Source organism: Mustela nigripes, chromosome 4 (genome assembly GCF_022355385.1).
Source record: "Mustela nigripes isolate SB6536 chromosome 4, MUSNIG.SB6536, whole genome shotgun sequence".
Classification (NCBI taxonomy): domain Eukaryota; kingdom Metazoa; phylum Chordata; class Mammalia; order Carnivora; family Mustelidae; genus Mustela; species Mustela nigripes.
In genome coordinates, this window is record NC_081560.1 from 92058706 (window position 1) to 92079538 (window position 20833).

Consider the following 20833-nt stretch of genomic DNA (forward strand, 5'->3'; position numbering starts at 1 on the left):
GCTTTGGTGAGTGCTGTGAAGTGTGTAAACCTGGTGATTCACAGACCCGTACCCCTGGGGATAAAAATATATGTTTATAAAAAATAAAAAATAAAAAATAAAAAAATAAATTAAAAAAAAAAAAATCTGTGGAAAGAGAGCCCGACTCTTGCTGGAGCTCTTGGTCCCCGGTACTGACAGGAGCCGCGTGCACCTGGTGCCATCATGGCTGGATGGCTCGCGACTTCTATGTCCACCAGCACGGCTCAGCCAGAGGGCAGCCACACTCACCCACGAAGAGCTGGCTGTTGAGCTGCAGGCGGGCATGGCCGTCCGCGGGTGCGGCTTGCGTCTTGCTGGGGAGCTGGTCCACTTGAAGGGTCGCCTCCTTCACGTTCCTCTCGGCCCTCACGTGGTGCCACCGGTTGTCATTAAAGGGAGTAGGAGATCGCACTGTGACCTCACATCGCCCATTCCCCACATCGAAGGAAAAGGTCACTTCTGCAGGAGCTGCAAACACAGAAAGGAGAGTAGCTCGGCTCATTCTGCAGGGAGGAAATTCGGTCTCGAGAGACAGGAGGGCAGCACCACAACACGCTCCTTATGAAAGCGGACGGTGACACTGCTGCCGACCAATGTCATTCTGAGCTGGCTAGGAGGGCAACAGAAATGTGTGTCCTGAGGGAAGAAAAACAAATCCATTTTACCCTATTCCTCCTCAGAGAATGCTCATATTGCTAATCCTTAAGGAGTAGAGATCTTTCCCCACCAGAGGGAAACTGGCCTGTGACCTGCCTTCTTATATATCAGTGAATTTATTTCAAAGTGGGTGGAATCCTCATGTGCTTTATTTAAAAAGTCCTCCATGAAATTTTGAAGTAAGGAACCGAGCTTTGCATACATGCGTGAACAATGTAGCGAGTCAATTACATGAAATGATTCTGCAATTTAGGGAGTAGTTATCGGACCAGTTTCGTTTAAAAGATCCTTATTGCACACACAGTTAGGGCAGCACAGAATTGGACAGACTGCTGTATGTTTTGTGAATCACTGTTTTCCTCTCTATTAAAAATAAGGATTTAAAATAATGGAGCTTTAGGCGCTCCTGGGTGGTAAGGTTGGTTAAGCGTCCGACTCTTGGTGTGAGCTCAGGTTGTGATCTCAGGATCATGGGATCAAGCCCTGCACTGGGCTCCATGCTCAGTGTGGAGTCTGCTTAAGACTCTGTCTCCCTCTTCCCCCCTCCCAACCCTGCTCTCTCTCTCTCTCAAATAAATAAATCTTTTTTAAAAAAGGTATTAGAACTCTAGTATGTACTAAAGGAATACAAGTGATGAAGAAAGCATAGCAGTACTTTGAGAATTAGGTTCCCAGAAGGATTATTGCTATATACTGAGGCCTGGTGGCTTTGCCCAGAGGGCTACTCACTGTGCAGCTCTAGCCTGATGAAGTCTGTGATCCCCAGGTTCTCTACAAACACCCCAGAAGGCGCTGTCGTCTTAAAAAAGAAAGACACGTCAGCACTGAGCTCTCCCCGGAACGTAGGGAAGTGAAGGTATGAGGTCTCAGTGTTGAAGGAAGCGGAATTCCAAAATGAATCTGTTTCCAAAAAAAAAAAAAAAAAAAAAAAAAAAAAAGACAGTGACGATAGCAAGGAAACAGAATAACAACCATATTTTGCATTTCTAGCAATTTTTTTTACCATTATTGCCATTTTTACCATTATTAAATGCATTCATTATCTATGTGAGCCTTCATCTGGGGGTTTTTCCAAACATACAGCCACGATGTGAATATCCAGAGAGTGACTCTTTCAAGGATTAAGATGGACAAGACTGCAACTGAGTGGACAGATAATCACTGGAAATACCCTACGTTTCTTAGAAGACGATATTATTTATAGATTACCATTAAGTCAAATTGACTTTGGGGGGGACATACAGTTAGATGAACTTTTACACACGCATAGGGTTGTAAAAACACCACCAAAATCAGGATAAAGGACAGCTCCATCTCCCCTCCTCCCTCAGGCTGTTCTCTTACAGTCACATCCTCCTCCTGCCCCTAAGCCCTGGTCATTGTGATCTACAGTTGTGCCTTTTCCAAGTGTCATATAAACGGAATCACACTATAGGTAAACTTCTGAGGCTGGCTTCTCTCACTCAGTAGAATTCGAGGTTTATTCATTTTGCCATGACTTATTGTGGATCAGGCCACCATTTCTTTGTCACTGGAGAAAGTCAGTGTGATTTCTAGCTTCGGTCGTTCACAAACAGAGCTGCTCTAAACATGTCTGCCGATCACACGTGTATCTGCTTTCCAACCTAGATGCCCTTCCTTCCTTCCTCGGTTACTGCACTGGCTAGAATGTCCAGTGCGACTGATGTCACAGAAAAGAAGCGGTGAGATTGAATATCCTTATCTTGTGCCCACTCCTGCAGGGAAAGGGTTCAGTTTTTCACAAGTAACCATGCTGCCAGCTGTCCGTATATAGATAATCTTTATTAGGATCAAGAAGTTCCCTGTTATTCATAGTTTGCTAAGAATTTTATTGTGAGTGGTATCTGATATGAATGTATCATGTTAGTTCATGATATAATCATAGTAATTCAAACAATCGTGTTCATATCAATTGATGCAAAAAAAGCATCTGGTGTGATTTTTCTTCCTTAAACTGTTAATATGGTAGATGACATAGATTGATTTCCAAATATGGTCAACCCTTGAACAACAAGGGGCTTGGGGCACTGACCTTTGCACAGCTGGACATTCACATGTAACTCTGGACCCTCCAAAAACTTAACTACTAATAGCCTACTGGACAGGTTGACTGGACACCTTACCAAGAAGCACCAACATTTGATTAACACACACTTCACATGTTATAGTATTATATACTATATTCTTACAATACAGTGAGCTGGAGAAAACAAAATATTATTAAGAAAAATCACAAGGAAGAGAAAACACATCTACAGCATGGTACTGTATCTATTGAAAAATATCTGCACATAAATGGACCTGCCCAGTTCAGACCCATGTTGTTCCAGGGTCAGCTTCACTGAGTCAGCCTTGTGTCCTGAGTAAACCAGTTGGCGATGGTGTATTATTCTTTAAATGTTCCTGGATTTTTTGCTAATGTAGTTGAGGATTTTTGCATATGTGTCTGTGATGATGCATAGTTCTCTCTTAATTCTTTTTTTTTTTTTTTTGCATTTTCTTTGTCTAGTTTGGGTATCGGGGCAATGTTGGGCCCTCATAAAATGTTGGAAAGAATTTCCTCTGCTATTTGCTGAAAAAGATTGTGTAAACATGGTGTTATTTCTTCTTTGGTGGAACTCACCAGTGAAGTCATCTCTGACTGAATTCAATTCCGTCAATACTTCTAGGTCTCTACTAATTGTTCAGTTTATCTTGAGTGAGTTTTAGTAGTTAGTATTTCTCAAGGAATTAGTCTGTTTTAACTACGTTGGAGAACTGACATGTGCTGAGTTGTTTGTGGTATGCCATTATCCTATTGATGTCTGTAGGGTCTGTAATGATACTCCAACTTTTACTACTCATATTGGTAATATTTCTCAACAATTTTGCTAGAGATTTATCTATTTTATTGTTCTTTTATAAATATTTTGTTTTTATGGATCTCTGCTTTTAATTGATTTCTCTTATCTTTATTATTTCCTTCCTTCTGCTATTTTGAATTATTTTTTCTTCTTTTTCTAATTTCTTATGGTAAAGGCTTAAATCATTCAGTTGAGATCTTTTTCTTTCATAACGCAAGCATTTAATGCTATTACTATCTTTCCAAGCACTGACATAACTGCCTCCCACTATTTTTGATATGCTGTATTTTCCTTTTCATTCAGATCAATATATTTTATAATGTCTGTTGAGACCTCCTTGACTCATTTAATATTTAGCAGTTTGGTGGTTAATTTCTCAATTTTTTTTTTAAGATTTTATTTATTTATTTGAGAGAGAGACAGTGAGAGAGAGCATGAGAGGCGAGAAGGTCAGAGAGACAAGCAGACTCCCCATGGAGTTGGGAGCCTGATGCGGGACTCGATCCCGGGACTCCAGGACCGTGACCTGAGCCGAAGGCAGTTGCTTAACCAACTGAGCCACCCAGGCGCCCTGGTGGTTAATTTCTAAGTGTTTGGAGACTTTCTCACTCTCTTGTTCTTTGTTTCTAGTTTAATTCATTTATGTCAGGAATGTGTTTTTGTGTGATTTATTTGATATGCACTCATTTGTTTGTGACACAGAATATGGTATATCCATGTGCAATTTAAAAGAATGTGTATTTTACTATTGGTGGGGTGTTCCATAAATGTCAATTAAATTCGGTTGCTTTGTGTTGACATTAGATTTTATGTACACTTTGCTTGTTTCCCCCATTAGTTCCAAAGATTAATGAGAGAGGAGTACTGAATTCTCTAATTATAATTATGAACTTGTCTACTTCCCCTTTCCATCCTGTCAGTGTTGCTTAATGTACTTTGAAGCTCAGTTATCAGTGTACACATTTAAGATTCTCATGTCTTCTTAATCGCTTTTTGTATCTATTAATTTTCTATGCTTTCAAGCAAAAAGTTTAATACAGAAACTCCAGCTTTCTTTCAATTAGTGTTTGTGTAGTATATCTTTCCCTGTCTCTCTTTTTAAACTTGTGATATCATTATATTTAAAGTGAGTTTCTTGTACAAGGTACATAATTGAGTCATAACCATCTGTCCTTTGACTGGTTTGTTTAGACCATTCATATTAAATATAAATGTTGACAAGTTTAATTTAGTTTTATCATTTTATTATTTTTTCCTGTTTCTTAATCTTTTTTGTTCTTTTCTGTCTCCTTTGGGGTTAAATATTTTTTAGTATTCTATTTTTGTTTGTCTATAGCAGTTCCTTGGTTGGTTATTATAGGAGTGACAATATATACACTTACCTTTTCAGAGTCTGCTCAAAATCTACATTTTAACCACTTGGACTCATATGTCAAAACCTCGCCAACAATTCTGTCAGTTTACTGAGTGCCTTTTATTGATTCCTGCCAAATGTATGCCATCTGTAAAAACTAAGAGCTCTATAAAATAATGTATTTTTTTGCTTTCAACCACAAGTATATTTAAAATAACTCAACAGGAGAATAGTCTGTTATATGTACCCTGATATTTACCATTTCTCATGCTGATTTTATACCCCTGAGGTCCCAAATTTCCTTCTGATATCTTTTCCCTTCTGTCTGAATCTTCCTTTAGAAAGTCTTTTAAAGTATCTTCTGGTAAGGAATGCTTTTAGCTTTCCTTCATCTGAGAATTTCTTTATCTTCGTCCCTGAAGGAGGTTTTTGCTGAATATGGAATTCCAGATTGACAATTTTTTACTTTTAGCCCTTGAGAAATGTTTTGCCACTTCTTTCCTGGCTTCCATATTTCCCATGAGAAAGTCACGGCCATATGAGTAGGAGTTCACCTACAGATGATTCATCACTCTTCTCTCTGGTTGATTTCAAAACATTCTTCATTGCCTTTGTTTTCAGCAGTTTGATAATGATGTGTCTGGAGGTGAATTTGAGTTTATCCTGTTTCAAGTTCATTCAACTTGTCAAGTCTGTTTTTTTCCAAACTTGGACAATTTTCAGCCTTTTTTTTTTTTCCAATTTTTTTTTCAGCACACTCTTCTGTCTGCTCAATTAATTACACGAATGTTAGATCTTTTGTTGTTGATTCAGAGTTCCCTGAGGCCCTGTTCATTTTTAGATTTTATTCTTTCTTTTGATCAGATGAGTCATTCCCATCATTAAGGCCACTGACTGTCTCATCTCAGATCTACTATTTGGTCCACCCAGGACATCTTTTATTTCAGTTTTATATTTTTCAGTTCTAAAGTTTTCATTTAGCTCTTTGGATATCCTATTTCTTTGGTGAAATGTTCTTTTTCTATTTGCTACAAAAGTGTTTATGATCACTTGTTAGAGTTCTTATGTAATAGCTGTTTTAAACTCTTTATCAATTCATTAGTATCTGTTGACTATATTTTCCTAAGCCAGCTTAGACTTTTCTGGTTCTTTGTGCTAAGTAATTTTGGATGACTTCCTATAAATTTTAAATATTATATTAATAAATTCTGGGCTTTGTTTAAATGTTGTGAAGCATGTTGATTTCATACACACACACACACACACACACACATATACATATATACAAATTTTATTTTTTGTTTTTAATTTATTTAGGTTTTTTTGCAGGTTCTTGGCCTAGTTAGTATCTGGCCACACATTGCAACCTGCCTTCTGTGGGCTGTCTCTAATGCCAGTCCAGTTTCCAAAGCCTTTGCAGCATGATCCAACTCTGCCTCACTAGTGCACAACCCAGTGGCCAGCCTGGGTCTTGGGTTATTGACTCTCCGTTCAGTTCTCAACTTCTTTGGTCTACAATTAGGACCGGATCCATGCAAGTGTTGCTCTGGGATGATCCCAGGACTTCATAAACAACATATAGTATGCTTTCCTGAATGGCTGCCTCCCTCTGCTTTTCCAGGTACTTTCTGGTTCCCTGGTCTCCCTTGTCAGTCACGGAACTGGAAAACAGGTTCAACTGAGACTGCTCTATAACGTTCTCCTATGCAACTGTACCTGGTCCATTGCCAAGCGATGGGTGAGTGGAGGAAGAAAACAAAAATAAGAGGAGTCTTCCCACCATCTCTGAACCACAGCCGCCCTATGCAGAGCAAAAGTCCCCTTCTAAAGTCCTGGCTCTTGTGCGTTCCCTGGGCAGCTTCTGCTGCTATAGTCATGGGTCTGCCTGGATAGAAAAAGAGGGAAATGGGATTCCTGCATTCCCTGAGAGTTAGGAACTTTCTGTTCTGGCCTCTAGCCAGGGCTCAAGGGCTTCTCCTGGAACCTTTCTGTCTGTGACCCAGTGCCCACATCTGGGTTGACTGATAGATGCTGGAGGGAAAAGTAAATGATGCCTTCTGGTTTCTCTTCCTTGCCTCTCCTGGCTTCCCAGAGCCCTGAGATAACTATTCCAGGCATTCTGCCCAGGTTTCATAGGGGCAATAATGTGAGAGATGAGGTGGGCGTGCTTAGTTTGTCCTATCTGGACACAGAGTGTGGTCTGCTGTCTAAGGTCATGAGTGGGAAGAACAATTCTTCATACTATCATCCGTCAAGGCATGTTCATATGTTCTTTACACTGTGACTATCCACCTCTCAATATTTTTGTCATCTGAAGTAGGAAACTTCCTTTTTCTGAATGGCAAGGCTCAGAAATGCCAGGATTTCTCCACATGGCAACATCTCCTATGCGACCTCAGGAAGGGTTGGCCACCGCAGCCTTGGTAGATGTTGTATTTTGGTCTCTGCTCTGATACGAGTGCCACTGGAGAGTCTGGGCCAGAGGACTGACGTGCCCTGAATTTTCCCTTTGGCCGTTCTGCGGCGTCTCCGCTAAGTGGGCAGAAGCAGCTGCAAGCAGGCCAGTCAAGCCACTGGGAGGGGGGCGCTGGATCTGGTTTTGAAATTCAAAGCAATACAGTTTGTATTTGTGGATGAGTCTGATGTGTGTTAAGAGAGGAAAGAAGTTGTGAGTGGCTGTTACGTTTTCCGTCTAAGCGAAAGGAAATGGAGTTGCCATGCCCTGAGTTGGGGAAGGTTGTCATGGAAACACTTTTTTTCCTTCTTTTGGACAAACTGTTCTGAAATGCCTTTTGAGGCAGAGAGGTACAGCCTAAGCAGCTGGGTGGCAGGGGTGGGAGTGCAGGGAGATGGCCTGGGGTATAGAGATGGCAGAATCATTGACCTCAATGTGGGAACAGCTCATCTCTGGAGAGCAGAGAGATGGAGGGCTGAGGACACAGGCTGGAGGCACCACAACAGGATAATGCCACTGACACAGGGAAGGAAGGAGGGAAAACCCAGACTTTTGTAGGTAAGCTGGCAGCTGAACAAAGACGTGAATCAGGGTGAATGAGGACAGGATACCAAGGTCAGGTCTGATGCCACCTGAGAGCAGAGTGCAAGTTTAGCCGGGTTGGAGTTTTACTGACGCCTGGAAAAGGCAGATTTTAGGGAGTGATGGAGAAGGCCTGAAGAGAATATATTCAAAAGGGATTAGAAAGAAGTAAGTTAAAGGTAGAATGGATCCGCTCGATTTCAGTTAGTTTGGGAGCGGGAAGTCTTCAGAGAAATCCACATGCAGTGGGAGGGGTGAAGACAGTTAGGACCATTGAGGTTCGCCAACTGTCAGAGGGTGACAAGAAACAGGCACGTGATAGCTTCCGTCACCCCGTTTCTCAGTATCTTACCAGTTTTAGGCATCTCAGCACTCAGCCAATACTTACTCCAATTAATTTATTATCAAATCACTAGATTTTGCTGACTGGGTGATCAGTGTTTCAAATCACCCCACCAACATTCACAGCAATAGTCCAACTCAAATACTACACAGAGGACACACACTCCGAAGGTAATACAATATTCCTCATTTTTTTCTCAAGCAGAACGCTGATATACACTTCTTTTGTAAGTTAACACATTCCCAATGAGATGTAGAGTATTAGCATAGAGAATGTTTTTACGGACTCAGGCAGCTACATGTCTCCTAAAACACTGACATGCATTTCCAGGGGTCAAGACAGTTCCTCTTGCCACTACTTACTGTCCCCCGAGCAGAGCAGAGGCCCCAGTGCATAAGCTGCTTCTGAATGTGGTCGCCCTGTGTCTCTCATCACAACCTGAGTGATTGGCAGGTGCTCCTTATGGGAAAGGACTACTGTGTCGCTGGTCCTACAAAACAAATACGACCACGTTAGCGTTATTCTGAACCACATCCAAAGAAGGAGCAAATAGTCTCTTACTGCAGCGCAAGACATGATAAGCTAAATTTGCAAATACATAACAATAAGGAAATCAAGGGTTCCTCTGAACTCTGACATAGTAACGTACTTAATAAAGTCTGAGGATTGGAGCTCCTTGTCTGTCTGTGTGACCATAGAGATAACAGCGGGCAAGGCTGAAATCATCACCGTCGGTGCGAGTATGAGGTTATGTTTCCCTGCAATGAAGCAGCTCGTGGCCCTTCCCCATCTGGCCGCCTTGTGAGGTTAAATGCAAAACTTACACGCACAACATCTGCCTGACTTCATTATAAAAACAAAACCAAACCACCCAACTGAAAAGATTTAGGTTTTCAGTTCCCAGATTTTTCTTTTTTAACTCAATTTTCTAAAATTCCTATCGTGGTTCCTAAGCATTTCCTTACATATTGATGCCATCCATTAAAAAAGAAAGAAAGAAGAAGGAGGTTGATTAAACCAAACTGAAGGTATGATACAATGTGCTCTTAAAATTAATGCGTGGGGTAATGCAGAGGAAGAGTTCGTTGTGACTGTCACTATCCGTTCATTCAGCCAACATTTGGTGCACAGCGACTCCTTGCCAGGTCCTGCATGTTGGGGGCATGGGCATAAGACCCACCATCAGTGTCCCCAAGGAATCTAGTGGATATTATAAACAATGACAAAAATATAATTGTAATATAATAAAATCACATAAGTGAATATTTGGGACAGAATATCTATGGTTCCAATGTAACCAACACCGGACTAGAGCCAGAGGTCCTGGTAGGAAGCTAGCTGTGCCACCAACCACCGCTCTGGGCAAAGAAAGAAGATTCTTCTGCACCTTGTGAGCTGCTCACATTTTTACATCCTGCTTCAATTACATATGTGCTTTGGATTTAGAACAAATATCAGTGTGTCTACTCTATCCTTCAGGTGCCCTGCATCTGTGTAGAACCTAGGAAGTTTTGGTTTCTAACAATTATAAAGCCCCTACTAGCTCTGATGTATACAAATGGAAGCATCTGAAACTGACATTTTTGCAAGTCAAAACAACCAGCAATTTCAAATGGTTCAGTCTAATAGCTTTGCTTCAAAAAGACCCTGCATCACTTAATAGTTAATCATTCCAATTCTGTTGAGGTATCAAAAATATTCTTTAGAGTTGGGAAGTTTAAAATTATTAGCATTTTTATTTTGCTTTAATAATGTAACAAAGTGACTGCCAGTGCGTATTAGCAAGATATCAAAACTTTGAATTAAATATCCTGAAGTTCAGAAACAATTTTTTTGGAATCAGATGGTTTCCAAAAATCAGACAGAACAAAATCCCAGAGCTTTATCAGGCTGAGGCCCTGCGATTTCTGTGCTTGGAAGCACACAGTCAGATCATCCCAAACATGGAACACCTGGTTTGTTGGGACCAGGACAGGTGGTCAGTCACAAGCCAGAAGGTGGCGTGGATCATGGGGGAAGTCAGTCTGAAAAAATGCTTGTTATAAATGTGGGGCTAACACATCAAAATTAATTCCTGGTGTTAAGTATCAGGAAATGTTACAAATAAGCATTTTCATTCCTGTCATTGCTATTTTGGTAGAACATCTAGAGGGAAAATGTAAGTTCATTAGTTATTCATTGAGTAACCTTGAATTTTAAAGAACCATTTAAAAGCTACATTTATAATGTAGTGAAAAGCTACACTTTAATTGTTTTTAGCAATGACAAAGCACAGAGAGCTCTGCAAAAAAAACCTAAAGAAAATCATAATGGGTAATTGTGTGTGTTAAGGCAAATATCATAATACGTTCTTTTTTGATTCTGTTGTTTGCAAAGTAACTTCCTGAGCCTGAGGAAATATTAAACAGCTCAGAACTGAGAATTCTTTCTCAGCACAGGTCATTCCCAAATGCCCATACTTCATGAAGGACAAGATTCATTGCCAGGGTCACCAGACTCATTGGAAATCACCGAATTTAGTTACATCTCAGGTTTTTTCTTGCCTCTCCATCTTTCTCTCTTCTTCCCGAAGGCTGGGAGTGTTGCTCTCTCGGCATGACGACTCTCACCGTAGGTTCTGAGCACTCAATGACGAGCACTCAATGACGGGACTTCCAAGGCCACTTCCTCTTGGTCTTCAGTTCCTGGCGCTCTAGAGACGCTTCTAGCGCTGGCTGTTTCGCAGAACACCTTTTCACAGGTGCAACACAGCCCACCGCGACTCCTGAGTTCTGGGAAAGGCTGCAGGGAACAAACACTGGGTTGGCTATCACGTTTCCTAATTCTTCCAGAGAAAGGGAGCCTGGGGACCATGGAACCATTGCTGCCCAGAGTTCCCTGTTTTGAAAGCTCCTGGGCTCGCTCTCGGGCTGTGCTGTTTCCTTCGCTGATCCTGTCAGCAAACGCCCTCCATTCGGAGCCTGTGGTCCCCTGATGCTCCAAGTCCTAGGGGACCAGTCTCCCGTCCTTGCTTCCACCTTTAGGATCGCCATGGACCACTGCTTTCCCACGTGCATCTTCCCAGTGCGTCACCATCCCAAACACTCAGCAAATGACTGGCGTTGGAATGAAATGGAATCAAGAAAATACTGATTTTTTCCTACTCATGGCAGTCATGTGATATCTCCATTTCAATACATCTTCTTATCATCTCATAATAAAACGTAAAAGTTCTGCATATTTTTATCTTTATTCCAGGATCTACCGTCTTCATGCTGATTTTGCAAGTGGTTTTCATGATATTTTCTAATGGAAATAAGCTCTTTGTAGGAATTCAGTTATTCTAAGATTCAGCGGATAGCCCTACTAAATTCTCATTAATGTCAATAATATTTCTGTCTATCCTTGGGATTTTCTGGTAGGCAACCATATTTTCTATGAATAATGTCATCTTCATTTCCTTGTTTCTAATCATTTGTGGCTTTGAAATGCCTCCTATACTTTCGTCCCTCGGCTATTCACTTCTAACCTAAATGTCCTGTAATCAGAGAAACTGTCCATAGCAAAACAACTACTATAAACTTTTTGGGGTTTTGCTTTATGAAACATTAGGAAAATCAGTTTGTAAAAATGTGCCATGTGTGCTTGAGAAAATTATATATTCTGTAATTTTCAGGGCCTACCAAATCAAGCCGTTGATTTCATATAAAAATATTCTGTATCCTTAATAATTGTCATCCGCATGATTTACCAGTTGCTAACAGATATATGTCTAAACCTCTCCTTACGATGGTTGCTTTTTATTTTCCTTCTTTCAATTCAGACAATTATTTTTCTATTTACATTTTGAGTCATTTTTGTTAGAAACATACAAGTTTGGGATTATTAGGGGTTTTTTTGTAAAATTAAAAAGCATCATGATATGGTGATACTAATCGTTCTATATTACGACTTCAAAATTTTGGGGTGCCTGGGTGGCTCAGATGGTTGAACATCTGACTTTGGCTCAGATCATGAATGATCTCAGGGTCCTCTGATGAACCCCAAGTCGCTGGGCTCCCCACTCAGCAGGGAGTCTGCCTCTCCCTCTGCCCTTCCCCCCCACTTATGGGCATAGGCACCCTTTCCCCCTGTCAAATAAATAAAATCTTTAAAAAAAAGAAAAATACTTTTAAACTTTAATTACTTCTGTGCACATTTGCTTGCTAAGTTGTTTTAGGATTTTGCTTTTAACATTTTTAGGTGTACAAACAAGATATACTTATTTTTAATTCAAAATGACCTAGCTGCATTTAAATGGCTATTTTTGTCACATTTATTATGCCTCATTACTCATAATATTCTTATGTTATTTTGTTGTTCATTGTTTTCCTCTTCCTTTTTAACTTTTCTCCTACCTTCTTTTGAATTAACTTTTCTTAAAATCCTGTTTTTCCTTCCTTCCCTCTTTGGATTTGAATATTACACTGTTTCTATTCTTCAGTGCTTAAACTTGAAATCTTAATGCGTGCACTATGAGCTGTTTAATGCTGACAAACTTCTACAAAACAAGTTTCTAAGTTCAATCATATTCTTATTTCTAACCCTGGCTGTAGTCCTCTGTGATCACAATCATTTTGTTTCCTGGTCAGGATCGCTCCCTCCTGTTTCTGTATGGTACACGCCTGACACATGACTGGTGTCTCATATTTGCCTCTTGTGTTTCTGTTAACCTCTGAGTTTACACATCTCTTTCCTCGATGTTTCTTCTAGCGTCTGGGACTCTCCTTACCAGATCACCCACGTTCATTTTGAAAACATTCTTGAAACTTTGTCTTCTGGAGTCGGCTGGTGGTGTATTTCTTCTGTGTCTGTCTGTCCATCTGGGTGTCCCTGTATCTTGGCTGGGGACACACTTGGAACCGGACAGTTATAGTACTTACTATTACACAGTGAGGGGAGTGCTGGCACTTGCAGGCTTTGCTGGATCCACAGAGGGGGTCTTGCCTGGCTCCAACAGTCCTTGCTTTGACACCTTCTGGTCACCTCTGCTCCCTTTCACATTCTCTTTAATCTTCCTTGATTTCAGCATGTTGCTTCTACAGATGAATTTACTCTTATTTATCCTGCCTGGTATCCTAGTATTTTCTCAAGTCTGGCCACTTCTTAGCTATGTTGGCCCTTAATTATCGCCAGTCTCCTCTGTTGAAACTTGACTCTGACCCCAGTTCTCCCCTCCCTGTCCCCCCTTTTTTTCCTCCCATGCCCGTCTCCCTGGCCTAGAGCCCCTGCCACTTATCCACACTCATTTTCTGTTTCACCAGTGTTCTGATCCCGTGTGTCTAGTATCTGACCTGACAAGTCTTAAATTTCAATGAGAATATTTTCATTTCTAAATGTTCACTCGGTTCTTTTGTAAGTTGCCATCACCTTTGTTGATAGTATCTGGTTGCTTTCTCAATCAATCCCAGGCCTTATTTTTCCAACAGCTCACACATTTATTTTATCTGATGTTCTTAAGGTATCCGTGATCTGGGATTTTGGGGCATCTGTTTACTCCGTGGTTTCTTCTGCCTCCCACTTCTGTCCCCTGGGGCTGTTTAGCCCTGATTGTGAGCTCCTGTTTGGTGGGATTTTTATCTGTGGGAATTCTCGAGGAGGGCGGGCCTCTAGCAAGAATGTCACATACTTCCATGATGAGCCATGGTTCTGCTGACCTGTGGCCACACTAACTTAATCCAAGGACCGTGTAAATTTGAACTCCGGATCTGTGTGAGGGCAGGTCTTTGGAGGTGTGTTTTCAGGGAGTTATTTCTTGCTACCTGGGGGGTTAGCTGGAAGATCGCTCCCTTTCCACCTTCTCTCTGGGTTTGGAAGCCTTCTGAGACCTCCAGCGACAGGGAGAGGTTTGTGTCCCATAATCCCCTTTTATGCACCCTAGACCCTGTTTTATTTCCCCTATGAGGCCATTTAAAAATGCAGCTGGCAGTGAGGGAGGTGAGCAAGCATGCCGGGGTTGGTTACGGTGCCGTCATCATATCTATCAGGTTAAACTTAACGGTAGGAACTCTGATAATGGTACTTTCAGTGAATGGGAAAGATTAATCTGGTATTCCTATCTTGTCTTATTAGGAAAAAAATAAAATGGACATGATTAGTTACTCACAGGTAAGCAGAATTAGCTACCTTAACGCCTCAGTCCTCAGATTAATTACCCTATACACATCAAAGCTTACACCTCGAACTGGCTGGGGAATACTTTAATCTATTCTCTTTATACAACTGTCTTGTCCAATGTCTGCCTAACTTACACAGTTTAAGCAACACAGAATTACAGTTTGCACAGGGAAATCATATGGAAATCACCATTCATTCCGGGCGGCATCACAGTTGCAGTGATATTGAGAATCAAGGCAGTTCCCCTGTAATCCACAAGCACATTTTTGAGCACCAGGCAGAGAACCTCCCCAGTAAGTGTGTGTCTCATTGGTTCTTCCAACCCACCAGCTCACTGGGGTTCCATCTGAAAGACAAGTATGAGAAAGGTGACGCCTAATTTGCCCCCCACTGTCTGCCTCCCCAGCACAGTCCTTTACTCCCCTCTGTCTAAAACACAGATGAGCAGAGGTCAACAGAGTCCTTTCTAAGAGGACTTCCAAAGGTTTAAGACATATTTCCACATCTAGACGTACATTCTCACCATATGTTTTACTTTTATTAGAAAACGAGCAAGATGTCCCTAACTCATTTAGGCATGATATCTACACATTTCTCTTGAGGACTCCAATGACATCATTTATTTGGACACAACACTGAAAGAACTGCCATTTAAAAAAAAGGAACGAACAAAAACCAGAGTAATTTGTACACTGCATCCAAAAGCTGTTTGAGAGCCATTGGAAGATGTAGTATTATGAGACAAAATACGGATTTCTTATCTATTGGACGAAAACACTGGTACTCTCCTGTCATGTCTTCCAAGTCTGCTGGAAGACTTTGTACTGACACGTTGGCTTTGTATCTGGAAACCACAGACATGGCCTGACAAGCCTCCCTCGTGCCCGAGGTGGGTCCTGGGCTCTGGACAACTGAGGCCAGTCTAGCTCAATGCTCAAATGCTCCAACAGGGCCAAAAGCCACCTCAGCTCTGCTAGACTGTGTCCTCTGCTGAGGCCCCAGGACAGACGTGCAGGGTCAGGGTGACAGGGAAGGAGGGTCCTCAGGAGGGTGGAGGGGAACAGTGCCTCATAAACAGAGAGAGACAGAGCAGGAGAAATGGAAGGGACCTCCATCAGCCGCCCGCGAAGATGCCTGTCCATTTCAGCATGCTCCCTCCCTCAGACCCTCAGGTTGTCCCACCCGGCCCCCACCGGGAGTCTGGAACATGTCCCACCTTCTCCCTAACTTCTGGCCACCACCACTCCTTACGGCTCCCTGTTCAATGAGCCTTCACCTGCTGCCTACAGCCTCCCAGTGGGCGCACACGGGCCGCACTCACTACCACCCACTGCAGGCCCGCTGGGTGAATGTGCGCCAAGAAATCAATGTCAGCAATGTTTGTTTTTTCCCCTCAGTGTGTTGAAAACTTATCTGTAGGGGGTGGAAGATCTTTTCCACTCAACAGATATTTTTTGAAAACACCATTTTAAACACAGGATTATTCAACATTCTTTTCATAGATGGAGGAGCAAAGAAATCATTGCCCACAGATGCACAATTGTTTGTTTACATCTGAATCTCTCATTTCCTCTATCAAGTAAGAGCCAGCAAGTGTTGTACAAGGTACAGAATGCATTTGGCTCAAGGTTTCTTGGAGCAATCCAGAGAGTTTGCAGAAGGATCATTAAGAACAAGGTGAAGAGGAAGAAGAGGCTGAAGGGAAGGGAACAGGGCTCCCCACACCTCCGGCACCCGAGCCCCTGGCTGGCTGTTCTCTGCTCCGGCCACAAGGGCAATCCTCAGGGACCTTAACGCTCAGGGCATGGAGACTGAACAGTGTCCTGGGATCAGCACTTGCCGACCTCAAGCTCCTCCTAGGCCCCCAGAACCACAGCCCCCGAAACCGTCTACAGCACAGAGACCTGCCAACCACTGCAGGCAAAGGCCACAGGGCCCTCACACGAGCTGAGGCCCATGGCTCCCCAGCAACCACCCAGAACACCACAGGAGCCAGGGCTCTACCTTCTCCCCTCTCACAATAAACCCCGGGGACCTGTTAACAACCGAGGATTTGAACACGGGAATTCTTGGGGGGAAAACTCGATTCTGACACTCCCGTTCCCAGTCGGCTCCATGACACTCTTAAGCTCCCAGTCGCTGCCTAGGGTGGCTTCCCACTACATAACCTTCCACTGAGGGCTCCTGGGGAAGGCTCCTTGTGTCCATTCGTGCCCATGGATGACACACCGTGAAGCAGTGCAGCCCTTTAAGTGTCAGGTGGCAGTGTTTAGGCCTCGCCCACACTGTAATAAAAGGCTGCTGGGATCACGGGCTGGACTGCGTCCATCTAAACGAGGTTTGTGCGAGTTCTGCAGCAACAGCCCACGCAAGTGCTGCCTCCAGCCTGTGTAGTTATGACGTCCCTCATTCCATCTCCACCCCAACCCCAGTTAAAGCCTTGGTTTGGTCGCGGCTGTGGCTGCATTATTTACTGCTGTGGGAGGGAGCACAGCCGAGCAATCCCTTGTGAATCAGATAGGGAGAGGCCTGCCCTCCGTGCGGGGATTCTCTACTGACCCGGGCCGCGTGTCCAGCCTGTGGCACAGACCACATGCCAGCGTGCACAAGTTTGCTCCCAGATTCAAGGGGGTTTTGCTTTCCAACCCTGCTAGTGGCTGGCGTCTACACCGCTCTGCCTTCGCCTCTTTCCTGGTCCAGCAGCCCAAGCCGCCCTGAGTTCTTCCCCCAGAGGCTGCTTTCTCCATCCTGGGAGCAAGGCAGTTTAGCTCGCTCATCTGTTTGGCAAGAACCCAGTCACAACGAGCACTGAGCCCCCAGCATGAACTACACAACGAGCACTAAGCCCCCAGCACAAACCACGCATCCACACGCTACAGCGAGGCCAACGAACGGCATTTGCTTCACACGTTTCATCGACATTGTGCAGTTCAGTCCCAGCAAGGTCAGTGTCTGAGCACAAAAGTCTTGGGGAGATGAACCCTGGGGCTGCTGAGCGGCAGGCTCGGACCCTGAGCTCAGAGGACCCTGACGACCATTCTGACAAAATGAGGTATTTCAGAGGAAGAAAATACGAAACCAAAAATAGAATTTTCAAGAACAGAAGTGCTATGAAGAATGAGCCACTAACCGGTGTGCCGTGTGAGAGGAGCTGCATGACACCGACAAGGCTCCCTATTAATAATGACCGAGAGACTAATCCCACTCAGCCCATGACAAAGAATCTCTGGATAACTGAGCCCACGTGCTGTCTCCTATCTATCTAAGACCAAACATTTCAGAGGCGTGGCCGCCCTTCGTGGTGGCTGAGCACCTGGCGTCCCACGGCCTCGTGAGGGGCTTTCACTGATCCGTCACCCACTTGAGTCGAGAAGAGACTTCCCACCTCGTTCTCCACTTTGAGCGAGGAGCCACACATTCGGACCTCGCTCTTTGCTCCGAGGAAAAGCATCTCTGTAATGCCCCGATCGTGACATGGGCACCTGGGTCAGGCCCCTGCCACTGGTGGGCACGGCAGCCCGCGATGGCGAGGGACTCCCACTACTCACCATGGCCAGCTGAAAGCCTCGACTTCTTGCAGCGCAGGACCAGCTCCTGTCGGCAGTCGTCCGCACCGTTTATGATGGCTTGGAGCTGGTCGGGGCTGGCTGTGTACTTGAAAAACACGGGCTGGGGGCTTTCTCCATTTGAGGTTTTGACCTTGGCCAGCTGGGAGCCATTGTGCTGTACCGAGGTCCAGGTGGTGTCCTCTGGGCAGAAACAGGGTTGGGAGGGAGACAGGGACTGTGACTAGGTTAGAGCAGTTAAACATAATGTGAAAGTCAGAAGTCTCCTTTATCTGAATTAGGGTTGTTGTTTTTTTTTTTAATTTATTTTTTATTTATTTTCAGCATAATAGTATTCATTATTTTTGCACCGCACCCAGTGCTCCATGCAATCTGTACCCTCTATAATACCCACCACCTGGTACACCAGCCTCCCACCCCCCGCCACTTCAATCCCCTCAGATTGTTTTTTAGAATCCATAGTCTCTCATGTTTCACCTCCCCTTCCAGTTTACCCCAACTCCCTTCTCCTCTCTAACTCCCCATGTCTTCCATGCTATTTGTTATGCTCCACAAATAAGTGGAACCATATGATAATTGACTCTCTCTGCTTGACTTATTTCACTCAACATAATCTCTTCCAGTCCCATCCATGTTGCTACAAAATTTGGGTATTCATCCTTTCTGATGGAGGCATAATACTCCATTGTGTATATGGACCACATCTTCCTTATCCATTCGTCTGTTGAAGGGCATCTTGGTTCTTCCCACAGTTTGGCAACCGTGGCCATTGCTGCTATAAACACTGGGGTACAGATGGCCCGTCTTTTCACTACCTCTGTACCTTTGGGGTAAATACCCAGGAGTGCAATTGCAGTGTCATAGGGAAGTTCTATTTTTAATTTCTTGAGGAATCTCCACACTGTTCTCCAAAGAGGCTGCACCAACTTGCATTCCCACCAACAGTGTAAGAGGGTTCCCCTTTCTCCACATCCCCTCCAACACATGTTGTTTCCTGTCTTACTTATTTTGGCCATTCTAACTGGTATTAGGTGATATCTAATGTGGTTTTAATTTGAATCTCCCTGATGGCTAGTGATGATGAACATTTTTTCATGTGTCTTAGGGTTTTAATATTTGTAGCTATCAGGTCTCTTTAGTGTTGGAGTCAGCATAAGAGACACTGTTAAACTATTAGGAATGGGGACTCTATTGGAATTCGTCTTACCCTGAATGCAGCCAACATTGTCAAGCAGCCAATTCTTAAAATTCTGTATTATAATATTCAAAGTTATAAATAAAACATTTTGTCCCTTAATTTATATCTTTCCATTACTGTAAGAAGAAATCTAAATTGTTACTGTGTGTGTATATACCCTTATATTAATATACATATTACTCTTCACTGGACTGAGCATTTTTTCCTGTGGTAATCAAAGAAATGCATAAGAGACACATGAGGGGAATAAGCAGCTCACATGATCATGCAAAACGATAGGAAGTCAGTATTTTTGACAAAAATTGATCGTGTGTCAGCATCTCATTCAGTGCTCAGCCCTAAATGAGGCGCCCGTTGGAGTTGCTAACACAACCATTCCTGTCAGGAACATGACACACTAATGTCTGCTGGCAAATTCTGACCTGTTTCTGTTCCATTGACTACCAATATTTTTAAAAGAGATTTTAAAACAATGGATGAGCACTCCATGGTGTTTAAAACAGAAGAGAAAGAGCCCCCTTTCTTCTACCTTCCCCCAAAACCTAGCTCCTCCCACAGTGTGAAAGGGCCATAGTTCCGGGGCCAAAAGGCTGGCTTCATGTGGTCCTAACCCAACTTCATTTATAACATCAAATCACATATAACTTCCTCTGGAACACGCATCTGGTACAGACACGATCGGTCGACATATTTCCAAATTATACTGGCTGGAAACAGTCACATGAGGTTTGTTCTTATTACTTTTAATGGCTAAGACCTAAAGAAGGTTAAAAAATCAAATCGATGTTACCAGGAACCCTCAGAGCCCTCCCCACCCAGCCCTCCCTGTCCCGCCCCAGGAAAAACCTAACAGCCCCACTGGAGCTCATGGACCCATTTAATACAGTCAGAGACCCAGAGCAGAGAACGCCCAGGGGTCATAGCTCGAAGCCTATGAAAAACACCATCAAATATGCAAAATCCAGCAGGGACAGGAGCAGACTGTGAGTCAGCATGACTAACGCAGTCAGTCAGTCAGTCAGTCAGGAAGAAAAGGCTTCATAGATCATCCCCTCTCTCCACTCGTTTAAGGGGCTCTGAGTGTTCCCATAGCAACTTGAATCCCACAGGTTTTTCTCCCCCTTTTAATCATGTTTTCACCAGACATTTTACACTCCAACATTTTCCTGGAAAATTTCTTAAACGGACCTGGTGTTATTTTTTCCAGTCACCTACTCACATTCCCGGTGAGGGTTTCTTCCACCAGAAAAAAGGGGGTAAGAGCACCGATGGAGAAGCCAGGGGCTGGGCTCGGGGATTCATGGGTTCTAACGCTGGAGGGTCATTTATGTCCATGGTTTATGGCACAAAGAGAAACGCTGTGCCTGAGGGGCTCCCACAGGCCCGTGGCCCTGTGAGGGACTCATGGTCATGCATGTTACAGTGTAATCAGAGAACTCTTGCTTGAGTGGAGAGAAGGGAAATCTCAAAGAATCTCCAAGCTGCCTTTGAATAAAAGAGAAATTTCAATCTTGTCCTTTCTAGAAGTATCACTTGCAAGGCCCCAGCAAGGGCTTGTTATGTTTCCTCGATGTGGCACAACGTGGGATTTTCATAGGTTTCCGACTGTAGCTGGGAAGGCACCCTGGAGAGGCAATATAATGGAAGCTCTTGAGGAT

At 43.4% G+C, this 20833-nt stretch overlaps 1 protein-coding gene across 4 annotated transcripts in view; it reads right to left on the bottom strand.

Annotated features, from left to right (window-relative positions):
* The window catches only part of LOC132016059 (contactin-associated protein-like 3), a 170557-nt gene that overhangs the window by 25220 nt on the left and 124504 nt on the right, over positions 1 to 20833 (bottom strand). For all 4 annotated transcript variants that reach the window (XM_059397084.1, XM_059397082.1, XM_059397083.1 and 1 more), the window contains 5 exons: positions 17960 to 18160; positions 14601 to 14757; positions 8639 to 8766; positions 1408 to 1578; positions 271 to 489 (listed from right to left, as the gene is read on the bottom strand). In XM_059397084.1, coding sequence (XP_059253067.1) covers positions 271 to 489; positions 1408 to 1578; positions 8639 to 8766; positions 14601 to 14757; positions 17960 to 18160 — 876 coding nt within the window. The remainder of the gene's footprint in view (positions 1 to 270; positions 490 to 1407; positions 1579 to 8638; positions 8767 to 14600; positions 14758 to 17959; positions 18161 to 20833) is intronic.